Source organism: Pteropus alecto, unplaced genomic scaffold (assembly GCF_000325575.1).
Source record: "Pteropus alecto unplaced genomic scaffold, ASM32557v1 scaffold50, whole genome shotgun sequence".
NCBI lineage: Eukaryota > Metazoa > Chordata > Mammalia > Chiroptera > Pteropodidae > Pteropus > Pteropus alecto.
Genome location: NW_006431918.1, coordinates 1,672,957 through 1,685,913, shown reverse-complemented (window position 1 = coordinate 1,685,913; position 12,957 = coordinate 1,672,957). Strand labels below are relative to the sequence as shown.

Below are 12,957 nucleotides of genomic sequence, written 5' to 3'. Positions count from 1 at the left end.
AAGAGCGTCTTATCCCAGGAAACTTGTTAACTCAGTTTTGTTTTAAAATAATAAATAGTGTGTTGGAATCTGGAAATCTTTTAAGGGTTTCGTTTTACTTTGAATTAATGTCCCACATTATACACAATTGTTAGAGTCGATGCCAGGAGTCCTTTTAGATCCTTGTTTTTCCTTCTGCCCTTTATATCTCGATCATCATTTCTCTTTTTCAATTTTTGTCCACATCGTCCCTATTTCTCTGCCTGGGACTTAGTTCAGGCCGTTGCAGATCTATTTGCTTTCCCTGACTGTAGCCTAGCCTCGTCTCTCCTCCAGTTCATTCTCCACACTGTAGGCAGAAGAATCCTTTCATGGGGGATCAAATCCAAAGTTTCCTGCAGGTCATCAGAGATCTTCCATGATCTGGTCTCTGCCATCCTTCTTGGTTGGCTGGTGCTGGTCTCCCCCACGATCAGCTTCTTTGCCATCAGCTCTCTCTGTCCAGTCGGAGGCGGCTGCCCTCCCACACGGTTCGGGCCCACAGAGTCCTCTTCCTCTGCACTGAACTCCCAGCCGCCGCCTCCTGCACCCTCCCCGTCTCACTGTAAGTCATCTCCGACAATATCTTTATATAGCACTGATCTACATGTTCTAATTTTATTATTTTTCTACCTTTCATGCTACATTACGGGGACCCAGAAGGGCAAGGACTGCGAAGTGAATTGCTCTTTATATCTTCAGGACCTGGCCTAGTATTCAGCTTAGTATTAAATTAGAATAAAGTTTATTTACACTTTAATTTGAATAAGACCTAAGAGAGAATATTAACCATATTATATAGATCAAAATTTAACCCAAATATAAAATAAATTGATTATGATTATCTTAGTTTAGCAATGGCAGACACTGTCCACCGAATAAAGATGGAAAATTTTTGAGTATAACTTTAGGATAACATCTTCAATTTTACTTAATGTAGATAGTACTCTATGCTCACAAAGTATAAAAATAGTTTATGTTTTTAATTACTGATGTGCTTATAAATAAAAATTAAATAATAATGACAAATATTAACAGATTTTATTACTTATCTTTAGTTGGCAAATCAAACAAGTATTGGATTTTTGTTTTTTGATGCTGTATGCCCAACCCAAGGCTATGTATTATTTACAGGTACGACCTTGATAGAAATATAATTTAAAGTGGAAGTTGTATGTTGCCCCTCTCTCCTTCGATTCCTTCTTTCCTCACTATATTCCTCCACCTTACTTTATACTCAGAAAATAGAAAATACTCATTCTATTAGAATGTCAATAGGAAGGTTAAAATTGATTATCTATTTGTCTTCTTGCCGGGGTCACTGTTAACAGAAGAAATTACAGTTACCTGAAGCCAACTAAAAGGAATTTCTCAAGTTAGTGAAAAATAGAAATTGTACTGCTTACACTTCTCTGCCCGCAAGATTATTAGATTCAGCAGACGTGACTTGAGCATTTACTACGTGTACTATTAGATTCAGCAGACATGACTAGAGCATTTACTACGGTGTACTCCTCCCAGTTTAAAGCAACACGATTCTATTTTGTGCCTGGGGACTCCCACATTCTTCCAAAACCTTTCGGGGACCCTCTTAGTCTATCGATTATGCATTACACAGTAAATTAAAAAAGAAAGTCCTGGTTCCCCTTCTCCCCTCTCTCTCATGGAGAACTATTTGGGCTTCCTGGCACCGTCATTGGAACCAGCTATTTGAGAATGAATGTGCCAGTTCCCTCCATCATCTCTTTGCCAACCACGGTATTTGCTGATAGAACGTGGCACCTGTCATCTCAGCATTAAAGCTCATCAGTCTTAAACTAGAAACTGAAGTATTTGCGAGGACGAAAATGGATTCAGATATGCTGACTCTTGCAAAGAGGATCTAGATGGAATGTTATGTATTAGTATTTAGGGAAGAAATGATCTCTGGTCTTAGAATCAGAAAAGGAAAATTTACTAACAGTAAATACCCTCAGCACATTGAACTAAAAATGAAATTATTACCCCATAAAAACATTTTCAGTGTAGTCTACTTAAAGTATTTTCAATTGTCAAGCTAATATAACTTATTCATTGGAAGCGTAAAGGTACTAATGCTTTTTTGTTGTTGTTGTTTTTTCCAGCTAGAAGATGATGTCATAGCTAAAAATATGTATTTTACAAAAATTACAGATTTTATACATAATATCAGTTCAAATAATTGGTTTTATATTGAGTTTTCAATTCTTGGATTCGTAGGTAAGCAATGGATTTATTTTGTGGGGTCAAGTTTTTAGCATACGGTAACCTTAAAAGTTCTTAAGTTGCTAAATGAAAAGGAATGGCATGATTTCTATAAAAATACTTTTTATTACTTTTGTAGTAAAATCAGATGCAAAGATCTGAATTACAGAAAATATATTTTTAAACCAAATTTTCTTTCTGGACAGACAACAGAAATAAGCAGGTCGACATATATAGACATCTGTTATTAAAACATAAGATAGCTACCTTCTTGCAAAATGCTTGCCCTGAGTCTGGCACACGTTAGCTCAGTGATTAAGATGTACTTCTCTCTATTTTACATAGAAAAATACTGAAACTCAAAGAAAATCAGGAGTAGAAAATGAAATGTTAACTCTGAAGTTCCTGCAATTTCCAGTATTCCAAAACTGATATACTATAACAAAGTACGAAAAATATATGAATTACACCCACGGCAGAAAAGTTTCTAAACTGTGCTCATGATGAGATATCTTTTTTTAAAATTCTTCTACAGACGTTCCTTTTCCTTCTTGCCATTCTTCCCTCCCTTCCTAACATCTTTTTTCCTTTTTTTTTGACTCTCAAGGCAGCAAGTCGAATTACCATATTTTTTTCACAGTTCACGTCCTCCTTGTTTCGTGCAGGAGCCTCTCTTATTTTATTCTTTACTTTTATGCCCCATCCCGACTCCCACTTCCTACCACCCCCTCCACAGGTTTTCACTCTAATATGTTTAAAATATACACATAAATATAAGTATATCCAGGTAAAATATTGGTACTTATCACATTCATACCTATTTAAAATTTACATAATTGGTGATACAGTAAGCCTATTCCTGTTGCTTAAATTTTTGTCCTCAAAACTAGATTTTAAAACTGTCAGTATGTCGATTTATGCTGAGTTAGTTCACTGTTTCTTACTGCTGTGTAAGTGCTACATAATAATCCATTTGAGTCATCTGTTCCTGAAGTGGTGGACCTCGATGGCTTGCAACTCTGTGCCACCACAAAGAAATGAAGTGGCATAATGTCCCCTGGAGCGGGATCAAATGAGGGCAAGTATAGCTGGATGTCTAAGTACTGGCAGATAGCTTTGCAGATTGGCCGCACAGTTTAGACTCCCATAAGCAGTGCACGTGAGTTCCTGTTTCCCCACATACCTGATAACATTTGTTTTTATCTATTAATATCTTTCTTTGCCATTCGGAGGAGTGTAAAGCATTTCTCTGGTTGCTAGTAAAAACCATCTATTCTTTATATACTTACTTGACCACTTTCTTTCCCAAACTTTTTATAAAGTGGTATGCAATCCCAATTTTAAGGCCCTGAAGGTTTTTTGCTCAGCTTTGGTTAAAATAAGAAGAAAAATTAGAGATAACAGTAATACCTGATGAGAAGCTTGGAGAGGAAATAATATGGTTGATCTATTACTTTGAGAATTTTAAATTCTTTTTATCTTTCTCCGCAAAGTCAGGTATGAGAAAAATAAGAGGATATTCACATTCTGATCACCATGAGAGCACAACGAGCATAATAAAAGTTCTGCTATTCGATATTTACCAAAATATGAGATTTTAAAACAGAATTTTATATTATGCTGACAGCAGACAAGGAAAACATAAATATTAAGCCAACTATTTCTGTAATTAAATCATTTGCTTATAAATGGGTACCAAATGCAACTACACATGTGACCAAGTGACCCGTTTAGACTTAAGTGCTAGTGAAAAAATAAAATATGCTTACATCCTGCTGTCATGTTTATTAAATGGTTAGATGTGTTTTACACTATTTAAAGGGAACATTTACCTGAGTCTTATACCTTCATTTTAAAATTAAAGATGCAACATCATAGAAAAAAGCAGTTAATGTGGTGAAACTGTACTTTAAAAAAAAACAAATCTTTAAGAGTCATAAATATAGAAGAAAATAAAATTCTTATAAAAATAATGCTCAAATGTTGAAATAATACTGTATTTTAATTAAAGTTCAGTACCCAAAATAAAAAATGTGGTAAATTGATAAAGTTATACAAAATTCAGGTTACAAATCACAGTTTCTGGAAAGTTATGTAAAAAATTATAGCTCTTATACTTTCCATTTTATTTACATATCTTTCACTTGATTTAGATAATTTTCTTATTAGTCATTAACATTGATTACCTGAGCGTATTCACTATTTTAAACCTGCTTCTCGCTTCCCCCTCAAAGTGCTAATCCATAATACTTAAGCAGATATATTATTTTGCTTTATTATCCTCTAACTTTGTTAACACCTTGAAGTTTATTTCCAAAGAATAGGATATATTTCATTTTTAATAATTTTTTATTCTTTTCTCATGCTAATGACATGAACAACTAACTACATGTAAGGTTTATGTTATGGTATATAATATAAATGCTCAAGAGTTATTTGGACTTGTTCACTTTTTCTCCACAGGAAAGCTATTTAAATCTGAGGACTTAACTGACTTCGTACGTTTTTTTTTAATGTTCTACAAAGATAAACCAATAGACTTGCTTTTGGGGGACATTTTTCGGGTAAAGAAGTGTAGCCCAGAAGAAACTCTTGTGAGTATTTCTTTACTTTGTAAATACCAGATATTTTAGGAAAATACTATCTGATGTGATTACCTAAAAATTGTTTACCAAATTGATGTGTATCAATTTTTTAACTCCTCACATCCTAAATTTTTACTGATACTGAAACCTACTAAATGAAGTAATCAGAGACCAAAAGTGAAAACAAAGGGACAAAAAGCAGTGAACAAACAGAAAAAACCAAAATGGTAGACATAAATCCAAACATGTCAATATTTACATCATTGCTGGCCAAAATACACAAATTAAGAGACAGTTCATCAAAATGGATTAAAAAACACTCTGCAATTACTTGCTCTTTATACTCAGTTCAAATATAATACTATTGAAAGTTTAAATGTAAAAGATGGGTAAAGAGGTACCATGCAGACACTAATCAAGGAAATCTGTAGTACTTACATTAATATCAAAGTAGACTTCAGAGCAAAAAAAAAAAAAAAATTGATAGGGATCAAGAAAGATAGTATACACTGATAAGAGAGTCAAATCACCAAAATGATATAACAATTTTAAAAGTGCATGCATCTAACCACGGAGCCTCAAAATATATGAGGCAAAGATGACAGAACTAAAAGGAGAAATAGGTTAGTCTGTGTGTCAGTACTGAGTAGAAATGCATTTAAATAAGTCTGCTATTTTAAAAGTTATGTGTAAAAATTTGAGGTGTATTTTAATGAGTTATCTGTGAATACAGTATATAAAATAATTTTCAGATGGCGATCATAATAATTTCAAATATTTGTTTTTAATAGGAGTGGTGTCACAGGTCATCTTATATTTATTTTTAAAGAGATTATGCAAATCTTTTTCCATTAATTATAATATTGGCTCTTTGTTTTAAGCACATGCTTTTTACTATATAAGAAGAAATTGAGGAGAGTGTAGTTCAATATAGGAATTAATGAATATGGAGAGAGAAAGAATAATGTGAGAGAAATGGATAGATAGGAAAACACTAAAAATTTCATTTATATTATTGGAATAAAGAGAAAGGAGAGGAACATTATACAGTAGACCCCCTCATCCGTGGTTTCAATTTCCACAGTTTCAGTTATCTGAGGTCAACTGCAGTCTGAAAATATTAAATAGAAAATTCCAAAAATAAACAATTTAAAAGTTTTCAATTACGTGCCCTTCTGAGTAGTGTGATGAAATCTCATGCTGATTTCATGAGCTTCACCCCGCCCAGGACGTAACTCATCCCTTTGACCAGCGTCTCAACGCTGTGTACCCTACCCACCCATTAGTACTTAGTAGCCCTCTCAGTTACCAGATCAACTGTCATGACACCATAGTGCTTGTGTTCAAGTAATCCTTATTTTACTCAATAATGCCACATTCACATAACTTTTATTACAGTGTATTGTCGTAATTGTTCTATTTTATTATTAGTTATTGTTACTCTCTTACTGCACCTACTTTATAAAATAAATTTTATCACAGGTATGTATGTATAGAAAAAACATAGTACAGTATATATGGGATTCAGTACTATCCACGGTTTCAAGCATCCATGGGGGGTCTTGGACCTTAGCTGGTGCAGATGCGGGGGACGGCTGTAGCTGGTACAATAGTAGCCAGATTTTTTGAGACAGAGTTCATGAAAATACATGCCTTAACAAAAGCCCTTTTGTATCTCGACTCCTTTGTTCTATTATTCTTAAGAAGAAAAAACTAAGAATGAAATGTTTTGTTTAAATTTTAAAATATTAATCTAGAATTCTGGCAAAAACTAACATCGTAAAAAGTTTTGCCATCAGTAAATGCAATAAAAAGGAGTATTTAGGTTTTAACCAAAGATCGTTATTTCTCTTACTTTTTCCCCAGGAGAAATGTACAGAGCGGAACAAGCAAATTCGCATTCAATATAAACCTTCTCTTTTTCAGCATGTGGGTGAACCGTGGTCATCATTCCCTATAACAGAACAGAACAGTATTACAAAGTAAGGTTTTGAAATATAACTTGAGTAATAAGCAATGTTTCATGAACTTATATTATTTAGAAAAGGAGTGATTAGACATGGGAGAGACTGGAAAATATGGTTGTTTAAACACAATTCATCTTATGCCAGAACTATGTCATGAAAACCAATCATCTTTCCAAGACCCAAGTTACCTGTCATGGTTACAAAAATCCAGCCTACATAAACTTCTCTGCCTTACTATTCCCAGTTGTGTGATTCAAATAATAAGACCAAAAAGGTGTTTAGAAAATCATAATAGATTGTATTATTTTATTAATTTACCTAATATTCAAATTTACACAAGAATGTTTCAAAAATAAAATGCCTCTATTATTGAATTCAAGTGTATTTTCATTCTTATTTCGGACCACTATTTACTAGATGAACAAAAATTCAGTATTGTTTGGTTTTCAGTCATTCTCAAATTTCCCATCATTTTCAGAAACAACATTATTTATAATCGACTTAACATGTCAGTGGGATAGAAGAAGCAAAGAGATCAGAGTCAAACACCTGGTTTTTAGTTTTGGCGACCGACGTACGTGATATTGGGCAAGCCCTACCTTCCCTCTGAGCTGCTTCAGCTAGAAAACGAGGAGTTTAAATTAGATGATCCTTAGGATTTCTCCCACCTTTGAAATACTATTGACATCTTCACCGTTCTTTGTTTCTTCACACAACGAAGCAAATGATTAATCTTTTGTCAGTTGACGTGAGAGAAATGAACTTCTGCATCCTCCCATCGCTTCATCCGCTATTTACGACCTGCCCGCTTCCCGCCTTTTCTTCTCTGTCTCTGTGTATTTATCGTACGGCACTCTCTGGACCAGTGCTTGGAACATAGTGTGAACTCGGTAAATGTTAGTTAGCTGTCAGGCAAGGTGGAATCCAAGATGAAAAGCGTTTCTTAAACAAGACAAAGAAATGTATGGAATAATGAAAACTTTGCTGCTACAAACCTTTATGAAAAAGTAACACCATCAAAATACATGAAATATGGCCACCAATGATGCAAAAATTGGTCCATACCATTCTATTTGTTGGTGCCATTAGAATGGGATTCTTTTCTTCCATTACTTTTTTTGTCCAGATTAGATATTTTAACCTTACCTTTATAAATTCACAACAGATTGAGTAGAATGTACATCTAATCACTCATATTTTGATGTTATATACTTAGCTTTTTTCTTTTTTTCCTCCATACCACATAAAATAGAAATAAGTAACAATCTAATGATATGTTGAATGTGATTATATTTAAATTATCTTTTAAATTTCTAACAGCATATCTATTGTTAGGAGTTGCATAATTCTAACACCTTCTTGAAAAATGATCAGAATCATTCTTTGGAAAAAAATGGTATAACAAGGATTAGACTGTTTCTCAACCTTCTTCATAGTGGATAAGAGGTTATATAATGTTTTTTAAAAGTTAAGCCTACAATAGTAAAATACGAAGTATAGAAATGGATATAAATATATAGAAAATTATCAGATATTGGTTAATGTTATATTATTTTATATCCTTATGTGTATTTTTTAGTTTTATGCATATAACTTTCTGATACACTCTCTAATATTGTTTTAGAAAAACCAATCAGTATTTCCTTTTCCCTTTTTATCATGTACTGTCGATGTAGATGTACAATGGATTCGGAGACAATAGATCTTATTTTGAAGCCTCATTCTTATAAATAGATACAACAATATGGTTGAACCTCTGACACATTGTACTAAATGAAAAAAGCCAGATGAAAAAGACTACATACTGCATGATTCTGTTTGTATGAAATTCTAGAAAAGGCAGATCCTGATATTGCCTTAGGATTTTAATTTGCATTTCTTTAATGACCAATGATGTTGAACACCTTTTCATATACTTATTATATACACATATACATGTGGATATAAGTATACTAATGAAAAATATTTTTATTAAATAGAGCTATTTGTGAAATATCTATTTAAATATTTGCCCATTTAAAAAATTGGGTTGTTTGCCTTTTAAATTTTGAATTGAAATATTCCTGTTTATAGTCTGACCACAAGTCTCAGCTATGGCTTGTCCTTTCATTTTCTTAAGTGTCTGCTTCTTTATTTTTATCTTTCTCTGTCATGTTACATGCTTTCTAAATATTTAGCAATTCATGGTTGTCTGTTGAATCTTAATGAGCTTATTCAAAATATAATATTGGTCAGTTTTGAGTGGTGGCAATTTCGGTAAGTTCTCTTCCTCTTCCCTGTCCCCTACACTGCACTTATCCTCATATTTCTTTATAAAAATGTAAGGAAAGAGGGAGGCTTCCTGGGAGGTTTTGGTACCTGGCAGCATTTTCTTGATTTGTAAACTATGTTTTAGAGTATATGAGTGGTTAGGTTGCGATTGTTTTGTGTTTTGTGTTTGTTTCCCGTAGTGGTTTGAGAGAAGGGGCACCAACATGCCAGAATAGAAAGAGCTTTGTTCTGGGCACTGGCGTGCTCTAGTTAGGTCCAGATGGCTCCTTCGGCTTTCCTTAGAGACGACTGTGTATGTGAGCATCGTCTGGGCCGTACAGGCCTGGCTGCTCCGGTGTGGGTTGTGGGTGCCCCTAACGCAGACTCTTATTTCATTTTCCAGGGTTATCCCCGGTGTAGCTCCCATCCTCCATCAAACCTGCCATCTTTGTTGTAGCCCCCCGTCCCATGTGTCTGCGTCACATCTCCACTGTCAGTCCCCTTTCTTCCATTAGATTTATACCGCTGACAAATTTGATGAAATGTCTCCTAGCCTGAGAGCCCCCCCTCCACAATTCTTTACATTGTTTAGAGTTAACACATTATTATTATTATTATTATTATTATTATTATTATTCATTTACTGTCATTTCAGTAAGGTCTAGCCATCTACCACCTTGAACCAAGAGTTTGGATATTTCATTTCAATTTTAAAATTTTTAAATTTTATTAGGATTTATTAAAATTTTTTAAATTTTATTAAGATTTAAAATAAGAGTTACATACATGACCCTGGACAGATTAATATCATCCTCTTTCCTTTAACCACGACCAGCATAGCGACACCTTTGTTGCTGTGTTTTCCTTGATATTCATCCCTTTAAGTCTTTTTATAAAACCTCCATGTAAAATTTGTTCCTTAGCCAGTTAAATTATAGATTACACTTCTCATGAAACTTCTTTTTTTAGTGTAAGATATAGTTTTTTAAGGAGAAAAATTTTTTGCTTATCTCTATTCATCGAGCTTGTAGCTCGAAAATAATAAAACAAAACTTTGTCATAGTGATAAATTTTCTTAGTTCCTAGAATTTAAAAATTTTGCCTATTCTTTCAATCTAAATGTTCTTTATCATTTTCATATTCTACATCTATAATAAATAACAAAATTTCTTTTCAAAACTAAAATATTTTAGTATTAATTATTTCTGAAAACTCAAATAAAATATAATACAATTCCATTAGCTAATAAGTAAGAGAATAGTGTGTTTTTACTCATGCTTCATCTTACATGAAAAGTCATTTTCCTTTCACCGTATGCAGTGCAGTGGGCAGAGGGCAGAGTATTTTGATGTGTTGGAGGTAAGGTTTCCATAAAATAAAGGACACCCAATTAACTTTTAATCACAGTTCAATAATGATTTGGGGGTATATATAACCCATTTGTTTTGTTGTTGCTAAATCTGACAAGTCTAGTTGGAGGTGAAGGGGAGAGGGAGTAGAAGGATGCTTCCCATCAAAATGCTTTAACTGAACTATGTAAGTTTATGCCCTTGACTTTTATTAAAGAACGAAATATGGAATGTTTGCATTTTCTCCTGAACTGTTCTTTAAAGTTTTATTCATCTCTTTTATGTAAAGATCCATGTTACAATTTTCTCCTAGAATTTGGAGTCAGGGAAAGATATTCTTTGCCAAAGAATTGTCATGATTCTTTGGCTCATCGTGTTTTTGTTCTTTCCCTTTGACTAACAAAAAATTCAAAACTAATTTCATGTAAAATGTAGTACCCATATAATCTTATAATTTCTCCAGTCTTCATTTCATATTTAGGTCTCTAATTTTCATTCATATATTATTAAAAGATTATTGTTTTTATGTTGTTACCCTAAATCTTTTCTCTATGTATTTATACCTTAAATTATAAAAATCAAATACAATGAATGTTTAAAAATATTTGTTCTTATCTACAACAGTTTGTTGACTGTTATGAAAACCCAACAATACAGCAGGTATCCCAGTGATGGAATTCCACTTTCAATGATCTTAACACCACGACAATATTAAAACTGACATTGTCTCAGACATCTTAAGAATATCTTTTGCCAATATAAAGTTATCTCCTCTATTTAATAGGATAAGGTGGTGTCAAAAGGACAGAGTGAGGGAAGAATATTGTCAAGAAATTGTCTTGAAAATAATTACATCCTTATTACATCCTTATTTATTAATATTTCAATTTTAGATGTTACAGATTTATTAGTTTTATTTCAGAAAATATGAAGCTAATAACCATAACAAGAAGCTCTGTACTACCTTGGAACCTCAGATGACTGAGCTTTCTAAAGGCATCTTTCTGAAATTGTAATAATGAAAATATATAATTATATAGAAAAGGAGAAAACAATGAACAAACTAGTAGACTTGAAAGCATTTTCTCATGGAAACCATCATCATATGATTTTTTCCTTAATTACCTTGGCATACATTTTTAGATCCTGTGTTGATCTTAATAGCCAGTCGAAGGCAATGAACTATGAAGAGGTTTATAAGAGCTGATGGATTGTTTTGCTGGTTCATTTTCTTTCTTAAAACGCAGATAAAATGAGTGATACACATATGAAATCATACACATGAGTGATACACATATGAAAAATATACTAAAAATTATTTTATATGAGATTAGAATCTCATTGGGTGGCCTGTTTTTTAATTTGCTAAATCTGGCAATCATAGATAAAATGTACATGCCTCAGTCCTAAAGATGGTTCTAATTTAATGGGGAAACACTAGAAGCATTTGCACTAAGGTCAGCAACAGGCAAGAATTTTCAGTTTTCAGCTTCTTCATTGCAAACTTTGAATGGATCCTTCGGAAATCCTTTCCAGCAAGTCAGTGTATTTGTAATCAGGCATAGAATTATGTGGAATAATAAAAGTTGAAAAGATTGAAAAAGAAATTAAAGGGATAATATTATTACAAAGTACCTCAAAGAACTTTTTTTAAACAAAAAAACATATTTCAGTTGGTGACAGCATCAAAAGTGTAGACATGGTGGCCTTATTACTGATGCAGAATGAAAAATGTTCAGTGATCTTGATCACTAGCCAATCATTTCACGTTGTGCATGGATTGCCATCAATCTTTTTAATCGGAGACTCTTTAACATACATATCACAAGTCACATATTTTATTCCAATAAAATCGAATCGTGATATACCAAATTCGAAGCCAAGATTTGCTATAAAATATAAGTAGCAAACGCTGCATGATTCAATAACTACAAGGCAAAAGCTTGTGATTCAGTAGTACATTTATGCTGCATTTTTTATTGTGTTGGTTAAAACTACAGGTTCTGAAAGAGGCCTGGATGTGGAACCTAGCATTTCCACACTTACTAGTCAAAGGCTCTGGCAAGTAATTATCTTCAGTTTCTTCACCTGGTTTGTTGTGACGGTTAAATGAAACAATGAATGTAAAACCCTTAGTACAGTAAGCACAGTAGGTGTTAGCAATTCTTATTAATAGTATTTTGGAAAGAAACATATATAATGTGTTTATCAGGTTAGCAGTTCATATATCTATATTACACACACCCATGTGAAACAGAAAACCTCCCTGCTGACCACAATGACCTCTCAACACTGGCAGAACTCTAGGAAAAGCCTGGGGCACTAACTGGACGCTGTTCAGAAACGTGATTTACATAGAGTTCAAGACCCAATTAAACATGCAATAGGAGGCAGAACCCCGCTGCTTGCAGAGCCGGCAGGCGCCCGGCGGGAGGGAGATCGTGGGACTAGAACGAGGAAGTCCTCCCGCGCAACCCCGGAGCCGGGTCCTCGCTCACGGCGGGCCGAGGCGGTGGCGGCTACGGTGGCGCCCTTCCCTCCGCGGCTGTTGACCCCTCCGAGCAG

General features: G+C 33.8%; 1 protein-coding gene across 1 annotated transcript in view; it reads left to right on the top strand.

Moving 5' to 3' along the window:
* MGAT4D (MGAT4 family member D) overlaps window positions 1–7,074 on the top strand; it is a 26,301-nt gene extending 19,227 nt beyond the window's left edge. Inside the window, exons 7-10 of the mRNA XM_015600703.2 lie at window positions 1,077–1,152; window positions 2,142–2,256; window positions 4,705–4,835; window positions 6,693–7,074. Of these exons, the coding sequence (XP_015456189.1) occupies window positions 1,077–1,152; window positions 2,142–2,256; window positions 4,705–4,835; window positions 6,693–6,812 (442 nt within the window). The 3' untranslated portion in view covers window positions 6,813–7,074. The remainder of the gene's footprint in view (window positions 1–1,076; window positions 1,153–2,141; window positions 2,257–4,704; window positions 4,836–6,692) is intronic.
* Window positions 7,075–12,957: the final 5,883 nt, after the last annotated feature.